The sequence below is a fragment of the Psammomys obesus genome, unplaced genomic scaffold (genome assembly GCF_907164565.1).
Source record: "Psammomys obesus unplaced genomic scaffold, mPsaObe1.curated_primary_1811, whole genome shotgun sequence".
Taxonomy (NCBI): Eukaryota; Metazoa; Chordata; class Mammalia; order Rodentia; family Muridae; genus Psammomys; species Psammomys obesus.
This window is the reverse complement of record NW_026592890.1, coordinates 6,039,149-6,067,037: the sequence shown is the minus strand read 5'-3', so window position 1 is coordinate 6,067,037 and position 27,889 is coordinate 6,039,149. Positions and strand designations below refer to the sequence as shown.

The 27,889-nt window shown below is 47.7% G+C and overlaps 1 protein-coding gene across 4 annotated transcripts in view; it reads right to left on the bottom strand.

Moving 5' to 3' along the window:
• The window catches only part of Zdhhc14 (zinc finger DHHC-type palmitoyltransferase 14), a 284,482-nt gene that overhangs the window by 31,116 nt on the left and 225,477 nt on the right, over positions 1 to 27,889 (bottom strand). For 2 of the 4 annotated variants that reach the window (XM_055615902.1, XM_055615904.1), the window contains exon 9: positions 13,185 to 17,137. The exons of 1 other annotated variant lie outside the window; for it this stretch is intronic. In XM_055615902.1, the coding sequence (XP_055471877.1) occupies positions 16,736 to 17,137 (402 nt within the window). In that variant the 3' untranslated portion in view covers positions 13,185 to 16,735. Of the gene's footprint in view, positions 1 to 13,184; positions 17,138 to 27,889 lie in introns of those variants that run through there. One more of the 4 variants, XM_055615903.1, reaches the window with a different exon arrangement.

Genomic DNA, 27,889 nt, shown 5'->3' with positions numbered 1-27,889 from the left:
CACACACACACACACACACACACACACACACACACACACACACACACTGGTGATTACAGAAGTGGCAGAGAATATTGATATCATTCATATCACTAATAAAGATTATTAATAAAGATGCTCATTTTTCTGAGTGAGAGCTGATGACTATTTCTGTGGGCCAACGTGGTTACTTTTCTAGCAAATACACATCACGCATGCACTGTTTCTAAGATGCCGGCACACTGCAAATGCTGAGATGATGAATACTGTCTCCATGAAGCTGCCCATCCACAACATGGTTCAACATGCCCCATCATTTTTTCCTCCTGCGATATGATGACCCACTGCTGTTCTAAAACGGCGCCAACACCGATGACGAAAGGGAGAGATGGAATGAGTGTTGGCTTCTTGTGGATCGGCTGAAGGCCTCTCACTATAAGGAAAGGCTGTATCCACTGAGGTGCCATGAGCAGGTAGGAGGTCTGCGCTTGTCCACAAATGTGAGAATAAAATATGCATTTTTGCCTCAGGCTCCAAAAAACCTCGGCACTCTCTGAGCAGTAGGAGTACTTTGGGTATGCTAATAAGATGCCTCATGGCTGAGGGTCTCCACCACCACTTCAGGACAGGACTGATCTCCAGAGAGACCACTTGACAAGAGATTGCAACTTTCAGCTCATCTCTGGACTGTTGGGAAGGGGAGAGGGCCCGGACATTGAGCTAGTCACCAATGGCCATGGTTCAGTTAGCCGTGCCTATGTGGTGCCTCCACAGGAAGCCTTAGAGGACTGAGCTGGGGAGTCTTCAGGTCGGTGAAAACACCCAGGAAGTGTACAGGAGATCCCTGTTGTTTGCCCTCCCGCTCTACATGTCCTCTCCTGTATCTCTTTCATGATCTGCTTTCTAACAAACTGGCAATCGTGAGTAGAATACTTCCCTGGATTCTGTCATTTGGTCTAGTAAACCGCTGAACGTGAGAAGGAAGTTAGCATAATCTTGACTTCATAGCTAACTGTTCAGAAGTCCAGGTGGCCTGGGCTTGCTGCCGGAGTCACAAGTGAGGGGGTGGTCTTTTGCACTCCCCTAACCTGGGGTATCTGTGCTGACTCCGGTTAGTTAATATTTTTGTTGAGTTGAGTCGAGGGGTGTCTGAGGAGTTTAGGAATTGGTTGGTATGAGGCAAAAGCCCACACATTTGGTGTCAGAGTGTGAGTAAAACCATCTCCCATGGAGGTGGATGGCCACTTGGGCCCTTGTCCCTGAGTGAGGCAAAGCTTCCCAAGACTTCAATGTCCTTGCTTTTCACTTGTGTTGAGGACAAGATCTCCTTCTGGTGAGCAGAAGTTTCACATAAAATATTCATTTGAAGACAAATTTAAAAAAAAAACCTGCCAGGTGCCTCAGCTAGACCGGCTTTTTTGGTCCTTGGGGAAAAAGCTTTGAGGACTGAACCTCAATGACAGACTTAGTACAGGAAGAAGAGTCTGGAACTGGGAGAAGTAAAATGAGAAACTGAATTTGCTACAGAACTGACCTGAGCAGATTAGCTCACAATAATCCCTCATCCTGTCAGGCTCAGGGATTATTATTATTTTTTTAATGTGGATTTTGAAGTACTCTCTTAAGAGAATGTGGTTTCATAAGATTAAGGAAACTCTGAATATATATAAAAAAAATTTTTTTAAATCATCTGCTCCCTGTCTACTTGACAAAGAGTTTTGAGGTGGCTAAAAATACCAATGTATATATAAAGTAGGGCAGTGAAAACAGATAAGAGGGAACTGAGAAGCCAAGGCCTGGCCTGAGCTGCAGAAGCTGAGCAGTCTTCTGGAAGCTACTAACGTGGAGCGTGGCGGGGGGGTGGGGGAGTTAGCAGACTGTGTCACTCATGCTGTCGGACTGAAGAAAACTTGCTACAAGTGAACGTTCCCAAGTACTGAATTCTATGGGAATTGTGTGGGTGTGACTTCTCATACAAAAGAGTCCTTTATAGTCATCGTGTCACACGTCAAAACTTCAAACTGACTGAGAACAGGTGAGCAGCCATTGCTTGCAGCATGACCCGAGTTTTCTTCCTCCTCTGGGGTTTTAGTTCTTTATCCCCTCTGTCTCACATGGTGACTGAGGTGAAGAGCACCTGTGCTGTGCTGTTACCTAATAGGGCAAAACAGCCAAGTGAGGAGCTGACAGAAATCACCCCAGTTAACTGAACACGGAGAGAGTGAATCTGCAACAGAAAATAATTACAGACTTAGCATTGTTGGTGACCACAGACACAGGCGAGCTAGGACAAGGGTTTGCACTCAGCTTTTGTCTGGAGCACTTACGAGGAGAACAGGGATTGTGGGTAGGAAGCTAGTTAGCAGACCAAGCCAACAAAAGAAGCAATTTTCACCTCGGTGGATGCCAGCCAGAAGAGGAAAAGGTAATTACTGGAGAACAGCTGACCTTTGGCTAGCACAGAGGAGAAGAGTTAGTCCTGGCAGCTTAGGGTTTGGGATGAAAAATACCATCTGAATACCTTTCCTCCGGAGGCAAGAGTAGGTGCATCAAATTCAAGGTCAGGAGAGGCGTGGGCAAGACTACCTTCCCCTGGCAAAGTGGTCTTTGACACTGAACATCCTTTTGGAGCCTGTAGGAAATGCTATTATGTTATAAAGGACAAACTGGTCTGTCCTGGAAACTGTGGAAAGGCTCTACTTACCAGAGCAGGGAATACTTTGAACTTGGAAGAGGTGTCTTTGTGGGTTTCTACCATAGCCTTATTTTGTAACTTTTTTTTCCTCTTTTTTAGACAGAAGAGTTTCAAGTAACCAAGGCTGGCTTGGACACTCCTTATGCTGCTGAGGAGCTTGAGTTTCTCCCAAGTGCCGCGATTACGGGCACGCAACACCACACCTGGTTTGAGAAACACCTGGGGACTGAACCCAGCACTTCGACAGCTACGACCGAGCTACGTTGTGGTACATCGTTCTAGAACTTGACAGATGCAGATTCTGAAGTGCTAACCCTTGCTCACGCTGCGTAGGGGCTGGGAAAGGACAGTGGGCACACCCCTGCTCAAGTTTCTTCACGCCAAGGAAACAAGGGGTGAAGGGCAGGGAGGAGCCGAATCTGGAGGTATGGTGAAGGGTCACGTCAGGATGGAGGCTGGAGGGACCTCAGGTGGGCTTCCCACAGGTGAACATCGAACATAGATGGGTGAGTGGGGAGGGAGGGACAGGGAAGAGCACAGGATGAGCACAGAGGCCAGGGAATGTCTGGAGCCCAAGACATGATGCTCAGACTTGTTCCAGGGGAGAGAGAGTGACTCTGTAAGGCTTCAGGCAGAGCAGGAAGCCATTTGACCCAGGATTAGAGAAAAAACAAAACAAAACAAAACAAAAAAACCCCTTCTTGACTCCAGCATGAACAGAGATCCCAGAAGGGCCTAGGTCAGGAGAGTCTATCCCTTTTAGTGCCTCTGAATTTCCTTTCCCCTCCAGTCAAAGGTGACTCATTCAGAGAGAGAAAACTGAGCTTCCTACCAGTGAAGATCACCCTGGCTGGCCTGGAAGCAGCAGCAATCAACAGCAGTTCCCTTTGCACTCTGTAGAGCGGCTGGGATGGGACAATATGTCATGTGTCACTCAAGTTAGAAGTGGTCTGTCACAAAACACAATCAGACCTCCTGCCCTAGGGGTTCTGGACCCTCCTAACTGGGGACTTGGACTAGGGCAGCTTTCCAGCAGCTGATAAATGTCCCGTGATGTCTTTAAGATCCCACATTCTTCCGACTTTTCCCTTCTTCCTCCTGAAGAGGCAGCATCTCCATTCAGTTGGCTTCCTTCACAATGTTCTCAGTCTTAGAGCTCATGTCTGCACAACACACGTCCAGACGGAGAGACAGTTCTAGGGAACTGTGGTGTGTCTATCTGTCTGCTAGCTCAGAGAGGCCACGGGCTGCTGCTGACCCTGTGGTGTGATAACCCAGATCCAGACTCATGCTTGAGCTAGGACAGAAACTGAGACAAACTCCACACTCTAGGAAGCAGATGAAGGAGAACCCTGCCAGGAGACAGGCCACATCTGGAAAAGCCCACGGGCTGCACCAGGTAGAGATGCCCCAGGGAAGGAGAAAAAGGACAGATTTCAGAAGTGCCACAGAGAGGAACAGCCCAGGATAGTAAGATACTGCTGAGTTTGGGGGAGGCAGTGTGGTAGAAGGGGAGGCCTCATTATCAGCACAAAATCTCCATTGGTTATTGCAAATAGCAGATGTTTTTGTGATCAGGGGCTTTTTTTTTTTTTTTTTTTTTTTTTTTTTCCTGGAAGTCTCTGCTTCTGGCTCACTATGACTTTTCCCCTAGGTCTCATGGGAGGATACATCTTACTGCATTTGGCTTCTGGGACAAAAGCAAAAGGGCTTAAGAACTGCTTAAGACCTCAGTGCACCTCTTCACCACCTGAAACACTTATTTCTTGGCCAAGGCTCTATGGTCCCAGGGGCCATTCTGAGAACTCGTGTCTGGGGTGATAAAAAGGGGTGCTTCCCAAATAGTTCCTGAAGCAAGAGTAACCACTGGCTTTATGCTGGCCCACGTGTCCCCACAGCCGTAGACTGCACCAGCACACACAAAATAAGACTAAATAAGTCACAAATTTGCCTTCTTCTGGATGCTTCTGATCTAGGGAACGATAATGCAACAGCTCTGAGGAAAGGCTTGGTGCAGGAGAGTGTGTTTGTGCTTTCGTGGCGTGCACATGCTATCTAGAGGCAGGCCTGCTCAAGCTAAACTACCACTGTCCGATGCGAAATGGGAAGTGACGCCAGCTGGCTCCCGAGGAAGCCCCAAGGCTTCTCTTTCATAGGCCCCAGAAGATGCACATGCAGGCATGGGTGGACTCTGTGCACAGCCCTGTAGGTGACCTCAAACCAGAAGCCACAGCCATTGAAGGCCAGTCAGTAAGAGGAGGCCTGGCGACTGTGGAGCTCCTGGGCTCCTGGGGGGTAGGCCACAAGACTGCTGAGCAAGGGGTCCCGAAGCACCGGGCACTGTATTTGCTTTGCACTAATGTTTCCGCTCTCTTTCCAAAAGAAGCAATCAGGGGAGCATGGCATAAATCGCCTGCTGGCAATGCCAGACATCTCTAAAAGGGGCTGTTGCGTGCAACCGATTTCACGACGACAGCCGCTCCTTCAAAATGCTGAAAAGCCATAAATCAACGAGCCTAATGGATTCTGCCTTGTCTATTCACCGTTTTCCAGGGCATTGAGTGTAGAATGTAATGCATTAAGGAGGCGGGTGAGGGGCAAATAGAACTCCCTAGCAAACCACTCCAGCCTGGATATCGCACTAAAAGCCTTTCCTTTTACTCTTGGTACAAGGCCATGGCTGCTTCTCTTACGAGTCACTCCATCACACTCTTCGCAGCTTGTCTCTCAGGAGTTCAGAAAGAGCATGGGCGGCAGCCCGGGCCTGACAGTATAGCTGTGTGGCTTCAGACCAAAGAGAACAGTTTGGAGCTATTGTGCTTGCCTCCATACAGCGAACATAGGACTCTACAATTTTGTGTTAGCATGTATTAATTGTCCGATACATTGGACTTTCTTGTGACACGTCCATAAATGTACAGCATACTTGGATCATGTTCACTTGACATGGGTGTCAAGTGAAAGGCTACAATAATTTGGCAGCCTTTGTTTTGGAGCAATTGAATCTATCACAAGTATTAGCTTTAAATCTTGGTCCCTTGCTGTCTCACCCACTGATTCCCAAGGTCTGGATTAAAGGGCAGGAGCTTTCTACCTGTGACTGGGACAGAAACTGAAGGAGTCTCTCTGCCTCATTAAACAGCAAGTCATAGGATGACCCACATTATTACAAAGATGGAGAGAGAGGGTGAGCACCCATCAAGCTGGGGCTTGGGAGGGGCCCAGCATCCTGGACAACTCCTCCCCACCCCTAAGGGAATGGCTGGCTGCTCTGTTGACTTAGAGGATTTGTTTTTCAGGACAAAAACAGTCTCTCTCTTTCTCCTGGGTGCACGGGAGTCTCTCAGGGAGGTCAGGCTTACCCATCTGGTTATGAGGGTTGCTCTTATTTATTTGCTTGGAAAACAAAACCATCATGCACGATTGCTTCATCCCGTGGTTTGGGAGCCATCAAGCTGCTCATAAATTTGATGTAATTTGAGCTTTCTTTGCAGTCACATGGCAAGAAGTCATAGGAGTTGGCAAGACTCAGTTGGACTCCCAGCTTTTAGACTTTATTGTTTCTTTTTGTTTGTTTGTTTGCTAATAGGTCATTGAGAATAAAAACGGAGGAAGATAACATGAATGCCCCTTATGTCAGTGAGCACTCTGGGGCTTTGAAGGAAGTTTAGTTCAGAAAAGCACTCCCCCCGGGACAGTGGGTGGGGAACAAGCATTAAGGGAAAGCATTTGCAAACTGCCTCAGGTTCCTTCCCTAATCCAGACATGCCCAGATGGAGTGCGGACATTCGCTTTCTTTACCTTAGACACCAGGGCAGAGCCCTAAATGAAAGCATGTCTGCTGGCCTGCTGAACCACAGCGAAGGCCACTGGTATTTGTGTCACCTCAGACCCTGAGAATAACACATGGTGATCTTTCTGGGGTGACTCCGGTCCTTCTGAACCTCTTGGAACTCCACCAGCACCCTGCCCCCACGTGCCTGGCAGCCCATCTCTAGTGCCTGTTCTCTGAGTCTGGACAGAGACGACAGAACAAGACTTGATTACCCAGCTGTCTCCCCAGAGGTTAGGGAACTACCTGAAACAATGGTGGACCTTCATAGCCACCTTCTGTGGGAACAAAGGACCTCACTGTTGTCTTAAAGCAGGCAAAATAGGCACAAACTCCAAGCAGACAAAATCCCAGAATAGGGGAGGGGAGGTGAACGCCAAGTTCTACTCCTAACCAAGGACCTCTTGGCATTTGCTGAATGGACCACACTGCAGGGCGGATAGTCAGCTAACACAAACTAGACTCCATGATTTTTGTTTTTGTTTTTAAGAGAGGGTAAGGGAGAGAACATGACATGAGGTGGGATGGGTACGGGGGTGGGGAGGGTCTGGGAAGAGTTGGGCGATGATAATGAATATGATTAGAACACATTATATGAAATTCTCAAAAAAGAAAAATAAAAACAGAAGAAAAAAGTCAGGCGTGGTGGAGCAAGCCTGTAATCTCAGCACTCAGGGAGGCAGAGGCAGGTGGGTCTCTATGAACTTGAGGCCAGCCTGCTCTACACAGTAAGTCCAGGACAGCCAAGGAAATTCTTGGTTGCACAGAGAAAACTGTCTTGGACCCCCACTCTGCCCAAAAAAGCCCTAAATAGCAAACCAAAAAACCCCAAAATAACAAAAAAAAAAAAAAAAAAAAAAAAACCCAAACCAAAACGACAACAACAACAAAAACAGAAGAAGGGGAGGAGAAAGAGGAAGCGAAGAGAGAGAAGGAAGATGTACAGGAGGAGGAGGAAGAAGAGGAGGAGGAAGAGGAAGGGAAGAGAAAGGAGGAAGACATGGAAGAGGAGGAGGAGGAGGAGGAGGAGGAGGAGGAGGAGGAGGAGGAGGAGGAAGGGTTGATAGCTGCCACCAGAAGAGGAAACGGCTGATAGCAGCTAAGCTGGGCAGCAACAGGAGCAGTACTCAACTTAGACTTCCTGTTCCTGCCTTAGGAACAGGGCTAGCTCTCAGACCAGTTAGGTCACCTGCACCTACAGGATCTGGAGGAGCAAAGCGCTTCCGGTTGCCTGTAACTTCCTGAACGGTGACAACGGAAGATTCCTGAGCTGGTGTGGGGGCACTCTAGCCATGCTTTGGGCACTTGGAGGAAAGGCGGAGCTTGATCGAAGGATGAGTGTCTGGATGAGAGATGGTTTGGGCTCTCACCCAGTGTTTAACTGTAGGCTAGTGGAATAACAGCCTGGCACGAGTCTAAAATTTGGAGAACTTTTTAAGGTCAGAGCATTACATAATGGATCTCATCTTTGTCTTGTCTTGAGCCACTGATGCCATTTGAAAGATGGAAAATCCGAGGCTGCCCTGGTTAAGGTTGTGATGAACACATGTACTTAGAGCAGCCTTGCATTCAGGGCTGTGTGGACTCAACACCCATATTCTTAACACTTGGTCAGATTTCTCAATGCCAAAGATTTCTTTTTACTGTTGGCAAACTCATTTTATGGAAGCCAGGAAGAACAAAGACGACCCTGAAAAATTCTGAAAGATAATTAGGAAGCTAAATTTCTTCCTGCTGATAACTCTGAGATGAGGTATGTGGGTCTCAGACTTGGCTGGGAGGAGACACATATGACCTGGCCCCTAGTTGGTGGCAGTCAAGTGCATGTATGAGAAGTGCAATGGTTTTCTGTTGGACTGAGCTGTGTCCTCCTGGCATTTGTAGGTTGACGCTCCACCTCCCTATGACTATATTTAGAGACAAGGCCTTTAAGAAGGCAATCAGTCTTAAAATGCCACCACTAGGAACACCTGTTCTAATTTAAAAAAAAATAGCCTATTTCTTTAAAGACTTTCATCATTTTCTCTGGAAAATTAGGAGCATGCATGCCTCTTACCTCTTTAATACCTTCTAATCTCTTATATTTCTATATCCGTTAAACTTGGCAGCATGAAAAGCAAACCAAAGTATATTGAATCTACTTGCTTTTCTTTTTTTGATCTAACACTCTTGTCTGGGTCTTTAAGAGGATTAGCCTTGTGTTTACATAATTTCTCCTGCCTCCTCCTTCTTCCTGCAACTTGCTCAGTTTCTTGCTGAGCAAAATTAAGTTAAATAAAAAGGTTTTTCTCTTTCTCACTTCCCCCCCCTGGGTGTGGTATATATATGGTCAGAGAGGTGTGCTAGCCCATGCATGTATGCAAATCAGAGGTTGAACCTGGGATGTCTTCCTCAATCACTTCTCCACCTTATGCTTTGAGGCAGGATCTCTCTCAATGAACCTGGAACTCCCCATTTTGTCTACACTGGCAGGTAGGGATCTTCCTGCCTGTCGCAACCCCTCTCCCAGTACTGGGTTTTAGATCTGAACTACATACCTGGCTTTTACATAGGTTCTGGGGCTCTGAATCCATGTCTCCATGCTGGCATAGCAAGCACTTTCACTGCTGACATTCTGAGCCCCCATTAATAACAGTTTTTTTAAAAACTGCTAAGACTAGAATGCTTATAGCTTCCATCACCCTTGGGTAATACACACACAGGCCCTCTGTGTCTGCACCATAGCTTAGAGCAGTGGTTCTCAGCCTTCCTAATGCTGTGATCCTCTAATGCAGTTCCTCATGTCATGTGTGGTGACCCTCAACCATCAAATTATTTTTGTTGCTACTTCATAACTGTAATTTTGCTACTGTTATGAATTATAATGTAAACATCTGATACGCAGGATATCTGATATGTCGTCCCCATGAAAGGGTCATTGGACACCAAAAGGATAGAGACCCACAGATTTAGCCTCTTGGAGAAGGTAAGTTTGGGGAACAATTCTAAGGTCTCTCAGTATATATCCCAGGAGCCACTGTCTACATGAAAAAAGGACGAAACCCACCCTTGATTCTAACAGTAATTGTGAGTTCGGGGTTCCCAGAACCATCCTTAGGTTTGAATCCTTAATAGAAAGATCCTCAGAGCTCAGGAGAGCTCTTTAACTCATAACATCACTGAAGAGCTTGGGGATGCAGGCATGGGTGGGCAGGCTATAGACAGAATAGTACTGACCTTCCCAGTCTCTCTCAGATCATCTGTACCCATCTACCCCAGGGATACTGGGGAATATTGATATGTGGGGGAGCTCACCTGTTCTCTACTCCAGAGCTGTGACTGGTAGTCTGTTGTGTGGATGTCATGACCATCTCCTGGCTAACCCCTCTTCCCTCCAGAGAGGAGATGGCACCAAATGGCTCAATGCCCTCAGATAAGATGCTCAAATCAGACCGTACTTTCCAGAGATTTCTCCTGAGGGCCAAGAGCAGAGGCCAGACCCCTGTTTGGTGAGAGTAGTCTTTCAGTGTTGTGTGGACTGGTGCTAGTCATGACTGTTTCTGTGTCAGGATGAGGTATGTAAAGTCTTGCAGTGACTTCACAGCCTTGTCCCAGCCTGGTGGGCTTCCTACCTACTTCCTGGTTCACTGCTGTGGAGTGTCTGAGCATCCCAGTGACAGGCAGATCACTCTTGGTGCCTCCTGACTGCTTGTGTGCTCACTGACCCTCAAATACATCATTGAGCATTTGCGGTAGTCCCACTAGTCACCACAGGTTATAGAAAAGAAGGTAGATTCTGGATTGTTTCATTATCTTTAGGGGACAATTTGAAGTTCCATTGTTCCCTCTTTTAGAAGAAGCACAAGCCATCCACCGAGCTCTGAAAGAATCGGCTTCCATGGTAGGCAAAATGGGAACTGAAGAAAAGGCCTGAGGAAGATTCTTAGCTACAAAGGTCATAGTGGTGAGTGGGTGAGGAAGCTTCATGGACGTAAGCACCAGCCTACACCCACTTCACAAGACAGGATACGCAAACACACCAGCCCAGGCAGCTGGAAACTCACACCCCTGTTCCTGAAGATGCAGGGTCCCGCTGGACAGTAGGAAGTACCAATTCCCAGTTGGGCTGCCATGTCCAGAAGGGGCGTGGCTCCTTTTGCAGAGTGCCCTGTGCAGTACAGGAGGGAAGGCGTGACCTTGGGAAGAGGAGGAGAAGGGCACAGAGATCCAAACCAGCATGGTGTGAACCTGAGTGGGTTGTAGGTGTTATAAAGGGGTTCTTTACACTGTCAGTTTTTTCCTAGTGTGTTTTGGGATCAGATATTATGGCCCACAGTCATAGTCACGGAGAGGGTCTTGCTGGGGCTTTAACCTGACCTGCGGTTATTTAGGTACATGAAGAATCCTACCTGGAATTTCAGTGAGAACGGGGTTAGAACTATCTTTGGTGGCATCCGAAGCCATCTGATTTCCTTATCTCCAGAGAGCATGCTTTTGTGCATCAGCTGCCTGCTGACCTAACAAATTAATTAAGTTCCAATCCACAGACTAGATCACAATCAGAAAACACAGATGCCACTAACAGATATGTATGCCAACGAGATTTCTCAGGACAGGATAAAAATGACCTCTCCATGTTGCCTTCTTCCCTCCCAGAGTGTGAGAGAGAAGGTAGGCTCGGTCAAGCCTGCCCTAGCAAGTAGGAGCTGCCAAAGGAGAGAGGTGTAGGCGGGCGAAGGCAGAGTTTGCTAACAGAGACGAGAATGAGGGCTTGTTTCCTTTTCACTCACTGTGGAGACAAGATGAGCTCCTGAGTACTCAGTTCCTCCTTTTCCCCCTTGACAACAGAACCCCAAGATTTGGGGTAGGAATGTGCTCAGTGAAAACAAATTCCCCAGTTTCCTGTTTGCCCAGGGTGATCATGTGAGTTCTCATTGATTATGAAGAAATTCAGGGTGTCTAGGGATGCTCTATGAAGGCAGGGGTCTCCTTCCCTCAGTCTTCTTCATGGAATGTGGCTTTGAGGCTGGACTGCAGGGCCAATCTTGTGACCATGAAAGGATCCTCAGGCAGAATGACACAGAAGGAAGTTTGTACCTGCACTGATGATATCACACTGACTCCTTTTTTCCCCTTTCTTTCTCTCAAGACAGGGTTTCTCTGGGTAGCCTTGGCTGTCCTGGACTTCCTTTGCAGAGCAGAACTCACAGAGATTTTGCCTGCCTCTGCCTCCTGGAGTGCTGGGATCACAGGTGTGGGCCACTGTGAATGGCCTCTTAATTGCCTGTCTCTGTTCTTATTCTGCAGGACCAGGAAGCTAGCTAATTTTCTCAAAGTCATTATTATTTGTTCATATTTTTAACCAGTAGCCAAACATGATTCCTATCTGCTTTTCTTGGGGGCTAGAGGGTGAGCATCCGTGTGTGGTTGGGGGTGGGGCTAGATTCTGCATTGCTCTCTGGTTGTTGAAACACTGAGATCCAGAGTTTTAGGAATTCCACATTCTTATCAGATGGGTACACACACAGACACACACACAGCAAGAAAGAGAGATTGTATGTTGATTTTGTTCTCCCTACTCCTTCTTGGCCCAGACAATCTCCTGCATAAAGATTAAAGTTTACATTTTATTAATTGGCAGTTTTTAACAAAAGGAGAAAAATGCTTTTAAATTCATTCCAGGTATCAGATTAGTTTTATATACACGGTTTAGCTCATGGAAGGTTCTTTAAATACACAGCTCTCAGAAGACACAAAAGGCTCTGGACAACAAGGTCACCACTGCCCAGGGCCAAGGCTTTGCATCTGTTAAGAGCTTTAGGTTCTTTACTATCTTTTCCTCATGACAAAATATTTGCCTATCATGAAATATATGCTCATGGTGCTCTGGACACAGATTACCAGGACTTAAGTTTTCATACTCTTTTTCCTGGAGCCTATACTATCTCAACTTACCTAGAATTTCAAGGCATGTCTGCTCAGCTTTGTCTTGTGGGCTCCTTCATCCTCCCCAAGACTTCAACTATCCAGGCACCCTAAGAGTCAATTCATATCTTTGTCATATGAATTAGTTTCTTTCAATAATTCATCGACTGATAGAAAAAAAATCTTTGCAATAACACAGAATATGTCTGAATCTTTCAATCCATTCTGGAAACAGGGTTCATGAGCACACACATACAAAATCATTTCAGTTGAAGCCATTTATCTCATTTTGTGGCTTCAGACACAGTTGCTGTAAAACAATCTAATTTTTTCATCTTCCAATTATTTTTAATGGCTGGATTAATGCAGCAAGCAGATACCTTTGAAAATCTGCTGGGCTGCACCATCAGAGTCATAGCCCATGGCAATAGAAGAAGGTTTACAAGCAATTTATATGTGATGGTTATTGGAGAAAAAAAAAATGTCCATTCATTTACTATTTCAGTGAAAACCTACTAAGAGGAGGGGGAAACAGGAGAGAGGGGAAAGGGAAGTGAAAAGAGGTGGGGGAGGCATTTGAGAGAGGTGGGGGAGGCATTTGAGAAAGCGAAGAGTTTGTGCATTCAACACGTGGGTTAGGGAACTAATCAGAAAAATAGAGGAAGAGGGAGAGAAATGGGGGGAGGGAGAGCTAGATTTAAGGGAATAATAAAGAGAATTATATGAGCTAACACGGAAAATAGTACACAATGCCATATAGACAGAAGTCCAGAATAGGTGCAGGACACCATGGGGAATGAAAATTTATTCAGAGTTCTCTTCCCTTTAGATAAGAACATGGTAGGTTCCCACAACCAATGCATTTAATGTAAAAACACAAACATCAATTTAATTTAGGCACAGCTTCCGAATAGTGTTGAGGTATTAATTAGAAAATATAGCCAACATTATTTCTCATTATTTTCTTCTTACATGAAGAACTCAACAAGCTGAGGAGTGTCCTGGTGTAGGTGAGTACAGAGCAACCCAGCGGGAGAGGTCCTACATCATATTAGGCAGACCCCTGACACCTGCCAGCGAGCGCCAACCTGAAGTCACAGCTGCGACACAGGCCCAGAGAGGATGGTGGTGGTTAGGCTCGGCTCTGAATGTGACACGTGCTGAGGCTGGGTTAGGCCTCCGAAGCCTCTGAGAGGTTCCATTCGTCTATTCCTGGAAATGCCGCCACATTCTGCACTCAGAACACCTATTACAACTTCAATACACACACTTCTTGCTGCTGGTCTAGAGAAGGTCCAGGCCCAGGGTGTGAAGCACACTAAGGCTTACCCACTCAGGTCTCGGGGTAACACGGCTTGCAGATGGGGTTCACATCCTGTTTTGCAGTTGTATGCTGCACCCCTGAAAAGCCTTACACTTGGTTTGAACCTATCACTGACCATGGCTGACACAGGCAAAGACTTGACAGATTTGGAGGCAGGGGTAGTTCTGAGAGACTAGCTTTTTGGGAACAGGTATCTGGCACTTTGCTGGCTGAATAATCACCTCCAAAGCTGGGATGAACATTTTTTTTTCAAGCGGGCACAGCATTAACCATGTGCTGGTTGATCCTGGCACAGAGTGGCATACCATCCTGCCTGTTTAGAAGCAGGATGCCAGCCATCGTCATCCTTCTCCAGTCTGGGCTAGGGTGCTCTGGCTACATCTGACTTTCAAGTGCTTAAGAGGCCTATGGTTGGTGGGGTGGTTCTGGGAGATTGCAAAGCAGATGAAATTTTACCCCCTCCCAGGCCCAAGCCTTAATAGCATAGTAAAATATTTATCTTATTTTTTTTCTAGCTAGCATTCAATCGATAGCAGTCTCTAGAAGCATTTATAAATGCCAAGGCCTACTTAGCCACACCAGATAGACCCAGTTAACAGGAAAGGCTGACCACTTACTCCCTGGATGGTGCCCATCCCCATCACTGAACTGGGAACCTCGAGCATTCAGACACTTATTCCCAAGCGAAAGGAAAGGGTTATGGGAATTTTGTGGGACTTACAATTCCATTTTTTTAAAAGCCAATTTTCTCGTCCCCCTTGACCCTGGATAGTCTTGATTCATCTTTACCAAGCTCCCCAAAATCCTATTGGAAGAATGGTGCCATGTATGTAGAGAGAAGGGGGTTAGAGCAGGGTAATTGATAACAGGTATATTTGTGCCTCAGTTCCCCTAGCGGATTGGTTCCAGAGTCCTGTGGAAACTCCAGTCTGTGGGTGCCCAGGACTCTGAGTAAAGCCGAACAGTATTTGCATACAGAGCGTGCACACATCCTTCTGTAGACACTGAGCAGTTTCTGGGTGATTGATATCTGACACAGTGCAGTACTACTGAAGAGCATTTAGGGAATGTGGTGAGGAACGAAGTCCACACAGTTCAGGACAGATGCCTCTGCTCTGCCAAGTAGCTTTAATTCGTGGTTGGCTGAATCCACTGACGAAGGGGGAGACAGATGGCCAACGGTGCGCAGTGACTTATCTGCCATGTTATCATTGCTTCTTGGGGTTTTTTAATGGGGCTGTTGGAAGAGGGGCTGGTCAAAGAAAATCGGCAACCACTAAGTTAGGGGTGCCAGGAATGATAGGACTCTAAAGACCAGGCCCCCACCTCCTACCCCAAGGGGTAGAAACTTGGCCCCAGAGTAAGGCTGAGCCAAACTTTCCTTCCACACCACTCTAAGCTGCTTCTGGAAGGCAGGGGTGGTTGGAGGGGCTTTTCAGGGTGTCCTTTGTGGGGTGTCCCTTTGCTCGAAGGTAGAGCATTTGACTGTGTGTGGGGTTGTGTAAGCAAAGTTCTGTCTTAAAATATAAATAATTAGGAGGTCTATAAAACTATATATAAAAAGTGCTGCATATAATTCACCTTCTCCGATTTCTACACAGCCGAGGGGAGTAGCAGCGAAGGTGACGCAAAGATGTCACAAGAAAGCCATCTGTAGCCATGTTCAGCATGACTATTGTGTGACCTGAATGGGACTGAGTAAGACCGTCTCTGCTCTCTTGTATTAATGAGAATGTGCCTTGTCCTCAGATAGTCACAGTCTGTGGATTTGGCATTGGATATGGCACTGGAAGAGAAGGTTGGGGAGTGTTAGAGAGCTTCTTGTAGCTGCCTCCACATAGTCTGCTGGCTCCCTAAAATACCAGCCCCTTCCGGGTCACACTTGGAGTGAACTGGCTACTTGATTTCCATCTTCATGGGTGTTGAGCTTAGAGTATAATCTATGTGACCTCAGATCCAACGTGGAGCCAGCGTTGCTTCCTGAGGACCATGAGGTCACCCTATGAGGTTTGCAACACCCCAACATCACATGGAGTCAAGAAGACAGCCAGACAACATCCCTCCTCCTGGGGACCCCTCCCTCCACCTACCGCACACAATTGCTCCCTCAGTGGGTGGCTCTAAGTACAGAGTAAACCTTGATAAACCCACATTAAAAGCAGACCAGGGAGATGGATTATCAGGGGCTGGGGACTATTGGCAAGCTCAGGTCCCATCAAGAAACCATCCCAGTAACCCACGACCCAGAGATCTGAACTTCAGCTGCTCTGCGTTATTCCTTCCCAGAGATAATGTAAACAAATGGCTGCATGTACGCTGTTAAGGACAACCGTCTACAGATCAAGAAAATAACAGAGGAGTCACTTTATTGGCTGTCCACAGGAAGTTCATTACACAGGGGGCGAGACGGTCCCACGCTGGCACAATACAACACCCCACGTAAGTGTTGGCAGAAGGTTAAATGTCTGTCCAGGGCAGGACCGACCCCGGTAGCCTCTGTAGCGGGGGACGTCCATCTGCATACAGCTAAGTCCAGTAAGTCACACAGGACGGCGTCTCCCGTTGGGCCCAGTCTGTCGCCCTGGAAAGTTTCACAAGATTAAAGAGAAGGAAAACAAAGAAAGCAGCGTTTCTTCTGGAATAGCGCCACTGTCACACAGACTGTAGCGTGGCATGCAAACCCATGTCCGGTCGGCTTTTCCCTTGGGGGTTTTTGTTTTGTTTTAATGAACAAAAGGAACGGCGAGTCGATTTCAACTAGTAGTGTAACAAACATGAAGTGCGTTCAGTTTGGCCACCAGTGTTCGAAAACCTTCCTCCTGTCTGTCCCAGAAGCAGCCGACAGAGGGCGCTGTGTCCACGCAGCCGCCTTCAATTCCGGGCTCCTCTCTTGAGGGTCCTCCCTCCCCTGGCCCACCCCGCAGATTCCAAACATAAACTTCCATTTGGCTATGTCCATTTGTTGGTTTGTCATCTGTGGTCCCAGGGCTGGCCACGCAGGTCACACGGAGCTGAGCTTCACCAAGCCCCGCACGGAGTCTTCGTGCAGGGAGTCCTGGCTGGCCAGGTCCAGAATGTGCATGGTACGGCTGTGTGCCAGGGGGCTGCCTGGCCCCAGCATCCTCGGCGGTGAGGGTGCCTCGTCTGGAGTCAGAAACTGGTGGCCTCCGTGCTCGTCCTTCAGGGGCATAATGTCTGAGAGCGTGGCCTCCGTGGCAAGGTTGGGCATGGAGGAGGGTGGTGTGGGCTGGCCCAGCGTCAGGCTAGCACATGGGGTGCCCAGGCCGGGCTTCCCAGGCATATGCAGCTCTTCGCTGGTGAGGCTGGGTTCGCTCTGAAGCAGGGGAGTGGCTGCGGCCTGCAAAACGAATTTGGTGCTCTGAATGCACTGGTCTTGGTCGCACTGGAGAACAGCAGCGGGAGCCAGCAGAGAGAAGGCAGAGGGGAAAGAGGGGGTGGGACAGGGGAGGGCGGGTGTGGGAGAAGAGAAACCATTAGTGATTTGTCAGTAAGGCAGAGGCTAGGAGCAGCCATCAAGAGAGACCCCGGCACATGACACGTGAGTACAAATGTGAGTGGTGGTCAAAGCGCTCGGCTGAGCAGGCACCCACAGGTGCAAGAGCAGCGAGCAATGCGATCCCCGTGACCTTCAACCCAAACGCCATTAAAAAACAATCCCAGGAAAGGGTCGCCAGACCTCCCACCCGCAGCGGCAGGGACCACCGCTTCCTGTAGGTTGAGAACTTTGTCCATTTGTAGGTGTTGTGCATGCAAATGTGTATCCCGGTTGCTCTCTCCACCCTGGCTTTGAAGTGTGTAGAACCTTCGGAACAGCCAGTCGATGCGCAGTACATGGTAATCCTAAATTCTACCGAGTTCAGCACCTCCCAATAGAGTCAGCCTCACATAGAAGAGAAGAGGAACAAGTGCGGGCTGTGGGTCAAAGTGCCTGCTGGTGCCCTGCCCTGGGGAACAAGCATGCTTCCTCTCTTTACATAGGAAGGACCCTGAGGCACACAGGGGTCAGGGGCTACTCAAGACCTCACTCGTAGATGGATCTAGTGCTTGAAGCTAGAGTCCTTTGAGTCCTTTGACTCAAACCAACCACTACTACATATGACGTGTAAGTACTGGCGAATATATTGGCAAGTCGTTGGCTTCCCCTGACTTAGGATTCCCTGATTTTTAAGTTACTACAGGACCACATACTAGTAGCCCTGTTATGGCCAATGTGCCAGTCATTGCCAGCAGCAGCACACAGAAACACGTACAAGGAGCCAACTGTGGGGCCTTGCAGATCTCTGTCTCCTCTGTTGAGTGTGCAGCCTTCCCAGAGCATGCCTTCCTCAAGCTTCCTGCTCTGTTCACGAGCCTACGAGCCTACGAGCCTACGTTAGAAGGCTGAGGCTCCAAGGAGTTGGTAGGTTGTTAGAAATTTAAAGCCTCTGGCTTCAGGCTAGAGCCAGACTCAAATGGGAGCTCCTGCAAGGGAGAGCCCTGGAGATGGGGAGTCTTGTTTCATCCAGCTGACAGAATGTCAAAAGAAACAAGAAAGGGGGCTAGGGAGGGTAAGGGGGTGGGGAGTTGCCATTCCGAGGGATGAGAAGACCTTGAAAGGTAGCTGGAACTGGCTGTTGGTTAAATGGAGCAGTCACCAGTGCATTCATTTCCCAGTCTCCAAAGTCATTTCCCCACTTTGGTGCCATCAGGGAGTGTCAGAGAAGTACCCTGCTCTTCCAGGGCAGATGGGCAACTTGGTAGGGGTTTGCTGACTGGCTGCCAGGCTGCATACACAGGGGCTGGTGCTCCCTGGCGCCACCGTGAGCTCTGCATAGCACATGAGCTTGGCCCTGACAGGCAGCCCATCCGTTAAATATCTGCTTCTAGGATACCAGGGTCTGAGAAACCCTGCTTTGTAATACTGTCCTGTGACAATCACCACTTAAGATTCTTGCTGGAAGACACACCCAACTTCTGAAATCTAGACACAGCTCTATAGGCACCCTGCAAATGAACCCCGGGCCACAGGTCAGGTCAGAGGGCTCCAGCTGGCAGCTCAGCGGCTTCTTCTGGAAGACAGATTCTCGCTGTCAGTATGTACAACTCATGTCCTTGCCCCATCCCCATCTCCGAGGAGGAGCAGACTGCTCGTCTCTGCTGACCTGAAGAAAATCCTTCATGATGGAAACTGGCAGATTCTATCTGAGGGACAAGCCCAAGTCTTCTGACCGGTTTCTATAGACTCTCAGAAAAAGGTGTGAGCAGCTCAGAGCCTGGAGGGATTTATAAGACCACATGGTGGGAGCATGATGGAAGTTGGGATGCCCCAAGCTCTGTCTTTCTCTGTCCCCTTCTCTTTTCTCACTACCTCTTTCTCTCTGCTCCGCCCTCTCTTTTGCCTAGCCTTCCATTTTGATTTTTGCCTAGAAATAAACCCAAGCTGGCCTCCAAATCTCGTCCTCCCCCTCCCGAGTGCTGGGACCACAGGTGTAGCGATGGCACCTGTCACCCCACTACAAGTTCCCCCATCATTTGGCCTCTTTCTCTTCCCCAGTCATTTTCCCCACCTGAGCCTGGCAGCAGAGCTTACGGGTACCCACTAGAACCTTCTTAAATAATGTGGCTGTCCATGTGGGTGTTACTATGTCTTCAGAGACGTGTGGCTATGAGCACCACTTCGCTGGCTTAAGCAACTAGCCTAGGCCTGGCAGTGGGGCACCTCGAGGCTGAGAATGCTAAAGCTCCAGGCCCCTCGCTGGTACTGCTCTCTTCTGAGGTCTCATTCTCCACATACGTGTTTTCTTTTTTTCCTCACAGAGGCCCTCTGGAGCAATGCAGCCCCCATCCCCATGCCTTCTCCCGCTATTCACCAACCCTTTGGTTTTTATCACACAGACTCAGGGCTTGCAAAAACAGCAACAGGAACTCTTGAAAATGCTTTATAGATTATTGCAGTGACACTTGGTGCCATCTGGACCATGCAAAGGCTCAGCTGATAAATGTTTGTTGTGCAAACACCAGGACCTGAGTATGAGTCCCAAAACCCACGTTAAACAACAACAACAACAAAACCCTAGGCACCGCAGCATAGATCTGCAACCCCAAGGCTGGGAAGGCGGGGCCAGACAGATCCTTAGGGTTCCTGGTGAGTTCCGGCCCAGTGAGAGAGTCTGTCAGGAAACAAACTGGACAGCACCAGCAGAACAAGCACTGGAGGCTGACCCCTGGTCTCTGCATTCACCTCTGTCCCCACCCCACCTTATACTCAAACCTTCATCCACGTGGACACCTACAAACATGCACACTGCATAAGGTCTCTCAGCATAAGTTTCAGACCATGAGCCTAATGCTTGAGAAATCCTACCGCCCCCTGTGTTTTGGAAAACCTTCTGACTCATCCAAATGGACTTCTGTTTAGAAGACCTGCCCCATCCGGGGTGCACAGGGCCCGGCTCTGCCTGAACGGCAATGCCCTTATCAGTGTCCTATTGCTCAAAGCAGGGAACCAGTGGGTCTCATCAGTTTCTAGCCAGCGATCACACAGAGGCTCTGGACCCCGGAATTTATAATTTCCACACTACAACTATATAAATAGTGTCTGCTGTGACTATCTCCTTAGAAAAACTGAATGAAACAAATCAGGGCCATGAAGGACTGTAATTGTATTTTACTCTCTCTCTCTCTCTCTCTCTCTCTCTCTCTCTCTCTCTCAGAATTTTCCTATATTTATCATACTGTCCAAATTCTAAGGGTAATGATTGGATGAACTGTCATGGTTGTGTCATGAACTGTTTGAGAAGATTACAGTTTGGAAAGTGGCCAATGTTTTCAGGGTTACTATGGAGATGCCCAATAAAAATATCCTCACATCCTTTTGTTTGACCTTTGCTTCTGATATCTACGTCTTCCTGTTGATTAAAGGGATTAAAGGAGTTTTTTTTTTTTAAGTTACATTTATTTACGGTGTGTGCATGTGTGTGTGTGAGCATGTATGTGGAGGTCAGAGGATAACTTCAGAAGTCAGTGATCTCCTTCTACCCTGTAGATTCTAGGGCTCAAACTCAAGTTGTCAGTTTGGCTGCAAGAGGCGTTAACTGCCATCTCAGCCCTCACAGCCTCTCATGTTCTTTCTCTCTGTTCCTGCAATTCTATTTATTTTGCCTTAATATTTTTTCTTTGGTAAATTTCATTCCTACTTGCACTCCTTGTTGTTTTCTCTTTTTCTTCTCATCTTCCATCTTCCATTCTCTCTCTCTCTTCTCACCTTGAGCCCTTTTCTGTCGTTCTGCCTACTTTTTCATTTGAGAACTTTTTACCTTCCACCAGTAGAGGGCATAATCACCACTTTCCTGTTCTAAGAATTTGGTGGCTCTTCATGTATCTGAATTTATCTAACTCATTACATAATCTTAGGAGGAAAAGCTTAAGTGTCCTTTTATGATGGTGACAGCTCATCTACATGAATAGAACATGGAAAAAACCCTAATATTTTCATTTTCAAAATAATTATTTAAAAAGAGCCACATTAATCAAACACCAGCTAGATCATATGAAATGGCTGGGCTCTGTTTTTTTTTTTTTTTAGATTAAAAATTGGTCAAACACTGAACGGGGCCAGAGCAGAAACTGACTGTGTGTATCTACCAGCCCACCTTTATGTCTGGGGTCCTGGGGCTTTTGATCAGAGTCACAGTCTATGTTTAAAGGTAAAGAAATGTATGGTTTCAGCTGTTCCAACACCCCATACTGGATGAGCACTTCCTGCTTCAGCCTGCAGACACCACAGAGCGCCATGGAGCAGGCTTAGTGGGTGAAGGTAAGCCTGAAGACCCGAGTTCCCTCTGTCAGAAGGGACATGTTAACTCCACAGATGTCCTCGGACCTCCACACACGCACCACTATGCACACGCACAAATAATGTAAGTAAATAAATGTTAAAAAAAAGAGAGAAAATCTAAAAAAAGTCCCACAAAAACTCAGAAACACCAGAGAGATCATTTACTTTTAGTTTCTGCAGATATTGGGGCAAAACTTGGGACAGATTCTATTCTATTCTGGCTAATGTTTTATCTGAAACTCTGAAATTTTTGAAAAGCTAAGAATTTTACAGGCAGCCTGTATACACATTTACTGTGGCTTAGATTCCTCATAGCCTTTGCTCCAGTTCTGTCAAAAGGACTCAAGCTGGGCGAGGCTTATTTCTGCTCAGCTGTAAAGCTCTGTCCAGGTCTTATGGGCACACATCTGTAGTCAGAAGCCCACCACACCATCCAGAGTCTGCCTGAAATGCGGATATGGGTCAGGATGAGTGGTCTGGCCTTTTCAGGTTCTGCTCGGAGCCTCCCGCACTGGTGGCTTAACCACGGAACTGCCACTGCAGTCTTCTTTGGTACTGGATTAGGGGCACGGTTAATTTCCCATTACACTGACAAAGATTTCTAAGTGAAACAATTTAAAAAGTGGAAGATTTATCGTGGTTCATGGTTCGTGGTTCGGCCTATGGTCACATGGCCCTGTGGTTCTGGGCCTGCAGAGACACAGTATGTTATGGCAGGGATACAGCGCTGGAAAAGGCCTATCAACCTCACAATGGGCAAACTACAAGCAGAGAAAGGGCTGGATCCCCAGGGTCTCTGTCAAGGGCACACTCTCAATGATCTTTCTTCAGCTAGGCCCTTCCTCATTAAGATCCCACCACTTCCCAGCAGGTAGGGCCCAGGCCTTGACTATTTCAGATCTGAACTCTAACAGGGAGTATATCAAATATTAAGTAATAGTGAGTTATTTTAAAAATCCCCCCAATATGCATTGAGCTATCTTTACCTTTAACAAACGATTCCAAAGGCTCTCTGTAACCAGAGCCTCCAAATGTAAGCATGCACTCCGTTTCTGATGCTATTCAGAGCACCAGTTATCTCCCAATCCGCTATTCTCCATCCTTCCTGACGTGACGGCAGCCAGCTGGTGCCATTGTGTGTATCAGTGCTAGATGACACTATAAGCCAACGAAGAAGGCCGACTGAAGGTGTGAGCCTCAGCTAGCACTGGGGTAATCTGAACAGACAGATTTTCATGTGGCTCCTGAGAATTTCATCAGCGTTCAGCGGACAGAGCTGGGCTTGCAATTACCTGCACCCATTCAAGCTGCAGAGGCCGCTTCACCGCTGCTCTGACATCCTCCTCTGGAATCCATAGCCCAGGGATGATCACTTAGGACTTAGGTGCTAAATAAATGCCACCATCTCCAACTGTTCCCCTTTCCCTGAGGGAACAGACCTCGGGGGCTCTTAGGTGCTACCTCCCTACCCATATCTACCCATTCTTCCTGACACAGAGGGTTAAAGAGCTCATCTGAGGCTTTCAAGCCCACAACAGCTGCTTCCTAAAGCACTGGCCATTTTTCTAGCATTTCCCCACTACAGAGGAGATGCTTTCTTGGTCAGGATATCTGCTCTAAAATAAACTCTGGGTACAAATTTGACTGAAGGCCCCTTTCTCTCCATCTTTTTTTCTTCCTTCCTTAGATGCTGCTTCTCCTTTAAGGTTATTGGCACTGGAAATGGTTTTGGTCACAGTGACCGCATCGATTTGAATGTGGCACAGCCCCCAGAGCCAAGCGTATTTGAACCCTTGGTTTCCAGCAGTGTTTGGGGAGCTGTGGAAGCTTCAGGAAGTACACCACTGGGGGCTTTGAGAGTCTACAGCCTCTCTCCACTTCCAGTTTGCTCTCTCGGCTTCCTGCTCTGGCTTCCGGCTGCTACACCTCTCCCAGCATTATGGATTCTCCCTCTGGAACCCTAAGCCCAAATGAAGTCTTCCTTCTTCCTATACGTTGCTTTTGGCCATGGTATTTTATCACAGCAGCAGAAAAATGACCGATACAGAGATCATCTGCTGCTTCATGTTCTTGACTCATACAGACAGGACTTCCACTGCCCGGAAGGAGAGTGACCGCGCTGGTATACCCTCTGGACACAAAGATGACCAGAACCACAGATGCGCGTGGCGTCAAGTGGTGAAAGCAGACCATGTGGGATGGCAAGTTCTGAAGAAGAGAAGCATGCAGGGTAAGGGCCATGAGCAAACAAATTTCCCCAGGGCTTGACCACAGCACAGAAGCTCTACTGAGTGGGAAAAAAAAATAGAGGTCAGATTAAGGATGCTAGGGGCTAGATCTGAATGGTCAGGACATTGGAGGATGCTGTGCAGCGAGGGGAAACAGAGAGTCTCCCATATCTGCGGTACAGGGATGTGATCTCTATCAGGACCTACAAGCCAATAGCCACAACGAGGTCAAGGGTTGAACAGGAATGCTACAGGTTGAGACAGAAAGTGTAGATTTGGTTTCATCAGCACTCCCCACCACTCTCCCATCATCCAGCCAAGACACCAGTAGGGTGATCCCTTCATTGTAAGGATTGTATCTTATGTACGACACTAGCCCAATGCTAGCAAAGCTGAAAACTCTGCTCTGACAATATCTTCACAGCAGACAGCATTTGGAGGGGTCTGAGAAACCCTGTGGACTTTTTCTCCAGTCCTGCACTAACCAAATGTGATCCAGGTCCATAGAAGTCCAAGATGACTAACCAGCAGTTGACCTGCTTGCTGAACTGCGAATGACCATTCTTTAAAAGAAGATCACAAAATTCAACTAGGCAAAATCCAATGTGAAATATTCACTGTTGATAAAGTGTCAACACACAAAAATGTGACAGAACCAAAGGAAAATTATAGAAGTGAAAAAGTGCAATGACTTAGTTCCCCGGATGAGCTTAGACTGGAGATGGTAAGAAGAAAGGGAAGTGAACTTAAGAATGATCAGAAGAAATGATTTGGTCTAAAGAACTGAGAGAATTTACAGAAACATGCCCAGGGCTTTGGGGACCTGTCCTCTGCACCAATATTGAATGGTCTAACATAGGTATAATTGGAGGCTCTAGAAGAAACACAACATGATTAATGCAGAAGAATATTACAGAAGACATACCCCAAGCAGTATCCTAGTGAGGATTATCTGAATCAGCTCAGCGGTTCACCTGATATGGGCCCATGCAGGTCAACTCCATGCAGGAAATCTCCACTACACTAGCCTGAAGAGTCGCAAATAGTTTGGAGAGGAAATATTAACTGCATCTGCTAACCCCGACATTTGTGACAGAGCAGAAACAGACAGCATATGGTAGTATACTTGTCATGTTTTTGGTTGCTAAGACAAAATAGCCGATGAAAGCAACTTAAGTTAGGAAGAGTTTACTCTGTCTCACAGCCGGAAGGGATGATCCGTCACGACAGGGTGGGCAGTATGGTCAAAATGTGCCCACCATCAGGACTATTACTCATGCTAGGCTAGCATCTGCCTTTTTGCGTAGTCCAGGACCCAAGCCCAGAGAACAATATTGCCCTCGTTTAGCATGGATCTTCAATTAACTTAAGCCAGGTAATGCCACAGGTGTAATCCCCACATTCCCACACACGTGTGCCTTCCCGCAAGCTTGTCTCCAAGGGGATTCCAGACACAGGCGAGTTCAAGTCACACAACTATCACAGACAGGCACGGTGACAAGGTTGGAATAGATTGTAGGCCGGTCACACATTCGGGCACAGCCTGGTTTCATGACTCTGACAAATGAATCCTGTTCTGCAGAGAAAACTTGTGGGCCGTGACTACCTCAGCCCCGGGAGGAGCCTTCAGGCTGCTGCTCTCCCTAAAAACACCTCGAGGTAGAGCCTTTAAGAACATTGTTCATGTAGTCATACTCCCAGGGAAGAAACCTCCCCCTCCCCCCACCCATGAGTGTGTCGCATACTTAACATTGCGGAATTTGTCTCTTCAATGGGACAATTAGCATGCTCTCACTTGGCCTCATTAACACCTCACCTTTAAGAAGATTAAATGAGATGCAAATGCATGCAAGGAATTGAGTAAACCGTTAGACATGCAGTAATTAATCTCAACCTCATTCCTTCTCCCTCTCTCAACCAACACTACTGATACCAATTATTAGGGACTGTTGTAGATACCGGGGCTGAAGTGTTGAGCAAATAGCGTTGAAACACACACTTATTACTGCGGCTAGATTGCTATCATTAAAACTGAAAGTCTGTGTGTGTGCATGTGTGTGCTCACGCGCATGTGTGTAAGTGTGACATGGGTGCTTGTGTGTGCACGTGGGTCCACGTGCCAGTGCTGAAGCCACAGGAGGGTGCTGGGTGTCCTGCTCTGTCACCCCTTGCCTTGTTCCCTCGAAACAGGGTCTGCCACTGAAGCTGCGGGGAGGCGAGTGGCCGGCAAGCCTTGGCAGCCCTCCGGTTCCCACCGCTCGGTGTCAGCGACAGGTGTGTGTGTACGCGCCACGCCTGACTCAGGTTAAGGCAGGTGCTGGGAGCCGAGCTCAGCTCCTCACACTCCCACAGCACGTGCTCTTAGCCCCTGAGCCATCTTTCTAGCCCTCTCACTTGCTGTGGCGAGCACGGCCTTGAGTGTCTAATCCTTCTGCCTTCATTTCCCAAGTGAGGAAATTAGAGGCGTGAGCCACCGTCCCTATTCTGACTGAAATGCTCGTTTAATCTAAGTAGAACACCAATTCATTGAAATTCAAGGATCCCTGGGATTTGGTTTAGATTCCTCTCAGGGTATGAACGAGTGGAGGTAAATCTCTCCTAACAATAGGTTTTCCTAGGGAGGGTACATGATGCTGACAGGCTGTGCGAACTGGAAGACTATGAGGAAACCATGGACACATCAACCCTCCATGTTCTTCAATGGTCGGGGGTGGGGTGGGGGGGGCACTCAGGTCAGACTGTGCTCTCCTCAGGCAACCTTCCCTAAGCTCCGCACATCCCAGATTTCTTAATCTGTAAAACGGTGCCAATTTCCGGGGGTCATTGTGGAGGTCATAGGAGTCATGCCTGGCACAGCCCATAGCAGGTCACAGCTGCTATGCTGTGGAAATGGTGAACACATGTGACGTAGGTAGGCATGAATGTAAACAGGCGAGTGGTGGGAGCTCGGCTAAGCGGTATCTTGTCACACAGCTGTGTCCACTGGCCTCAGTCTTATTAGTCTAGTACTTACATTACAGGTTTATAGAAACAACACAGATGCGTTCTAGGTGTGTTGAGGTGTTTTTGTTGTTGTTCTGTTTTGTTTAGTTTTTGTTGTTGTTGTCAATTTGACATAGCCAGGGTCATTTGGGAAAAGGGAGTATCAACTGAGAAAATGCCTCCCTCAGGTTGGTTTGTAGACAAGTCTGTGGGGGCAGTTTCTTGATTAAGGATGAAGGAGGGCCCAGCCCACGGAGGGCAGTGCCATCTCTGGGCAGGTGGTCCTGAGCTGTATAAGAAAGCAGGCCGAGCAAGCCTCGGGAAGCTGGCCATCACCAGTGCTCCTCCTCCGCGGCCTCTGCTTCAGTTCCTGCCTGAAGTTCCTGCTTTGGCTTCTCTCGGTGGACTGTGACTTAGGATATGTGAGCCAAATAGACCCTTTCCTTCCTCAGTTGCTTTTTAGTCTTTATCACAGCAATAGAAAACAAGTAAAGACAAGTGATGACCCATAGGTAGACTGAAGAATGGGACAACGATAGCATGGTGACAAGAGAGAATGGGCCAAGGCAGCTCCTGAACTGGAAGGAATCCTGAAGGATGGTCAGGAGTTGAGCTAGCATGGTCGGAGTTGAGCTAGCCTCTACCAATCATTGCTAGGAACACTCAGTCATCCCCAGCCTGATACCCATCAGGCGAGGAAGTCCATCTGCCACAGCTTGGGCACTGGGCATTTTTCTCTTGGACTGAGGAGGACTGGAATCCTAGGCCCACCATGATGGACTAGTTCTGACCTCTGGGTTCACACAGACCAGCCTTACCCAAAGACTTGCCAAGATCAAAAAGACTTCAAGCACGGAGCTACCTGGGCTCATCACAGGAGAAGCAGATTGGTGAGGTGGAAATGATACAGGGCTCCCAGTGAGCTAGGCATTCAGAGTTATCTGTCTGTGAGCCACTTAGCTTACACGCAGAAATAATTTCTTTGCAGCCAAGTGCATGCTCAGGAGTCCTCGGAAAATAGGCGAAAGCTCTCTACAAATCATTTATAAGATGTGATTAAATTTTCATGAATGCTAAATTTCATCATTAGTGAGGCGGGCATGTTCAT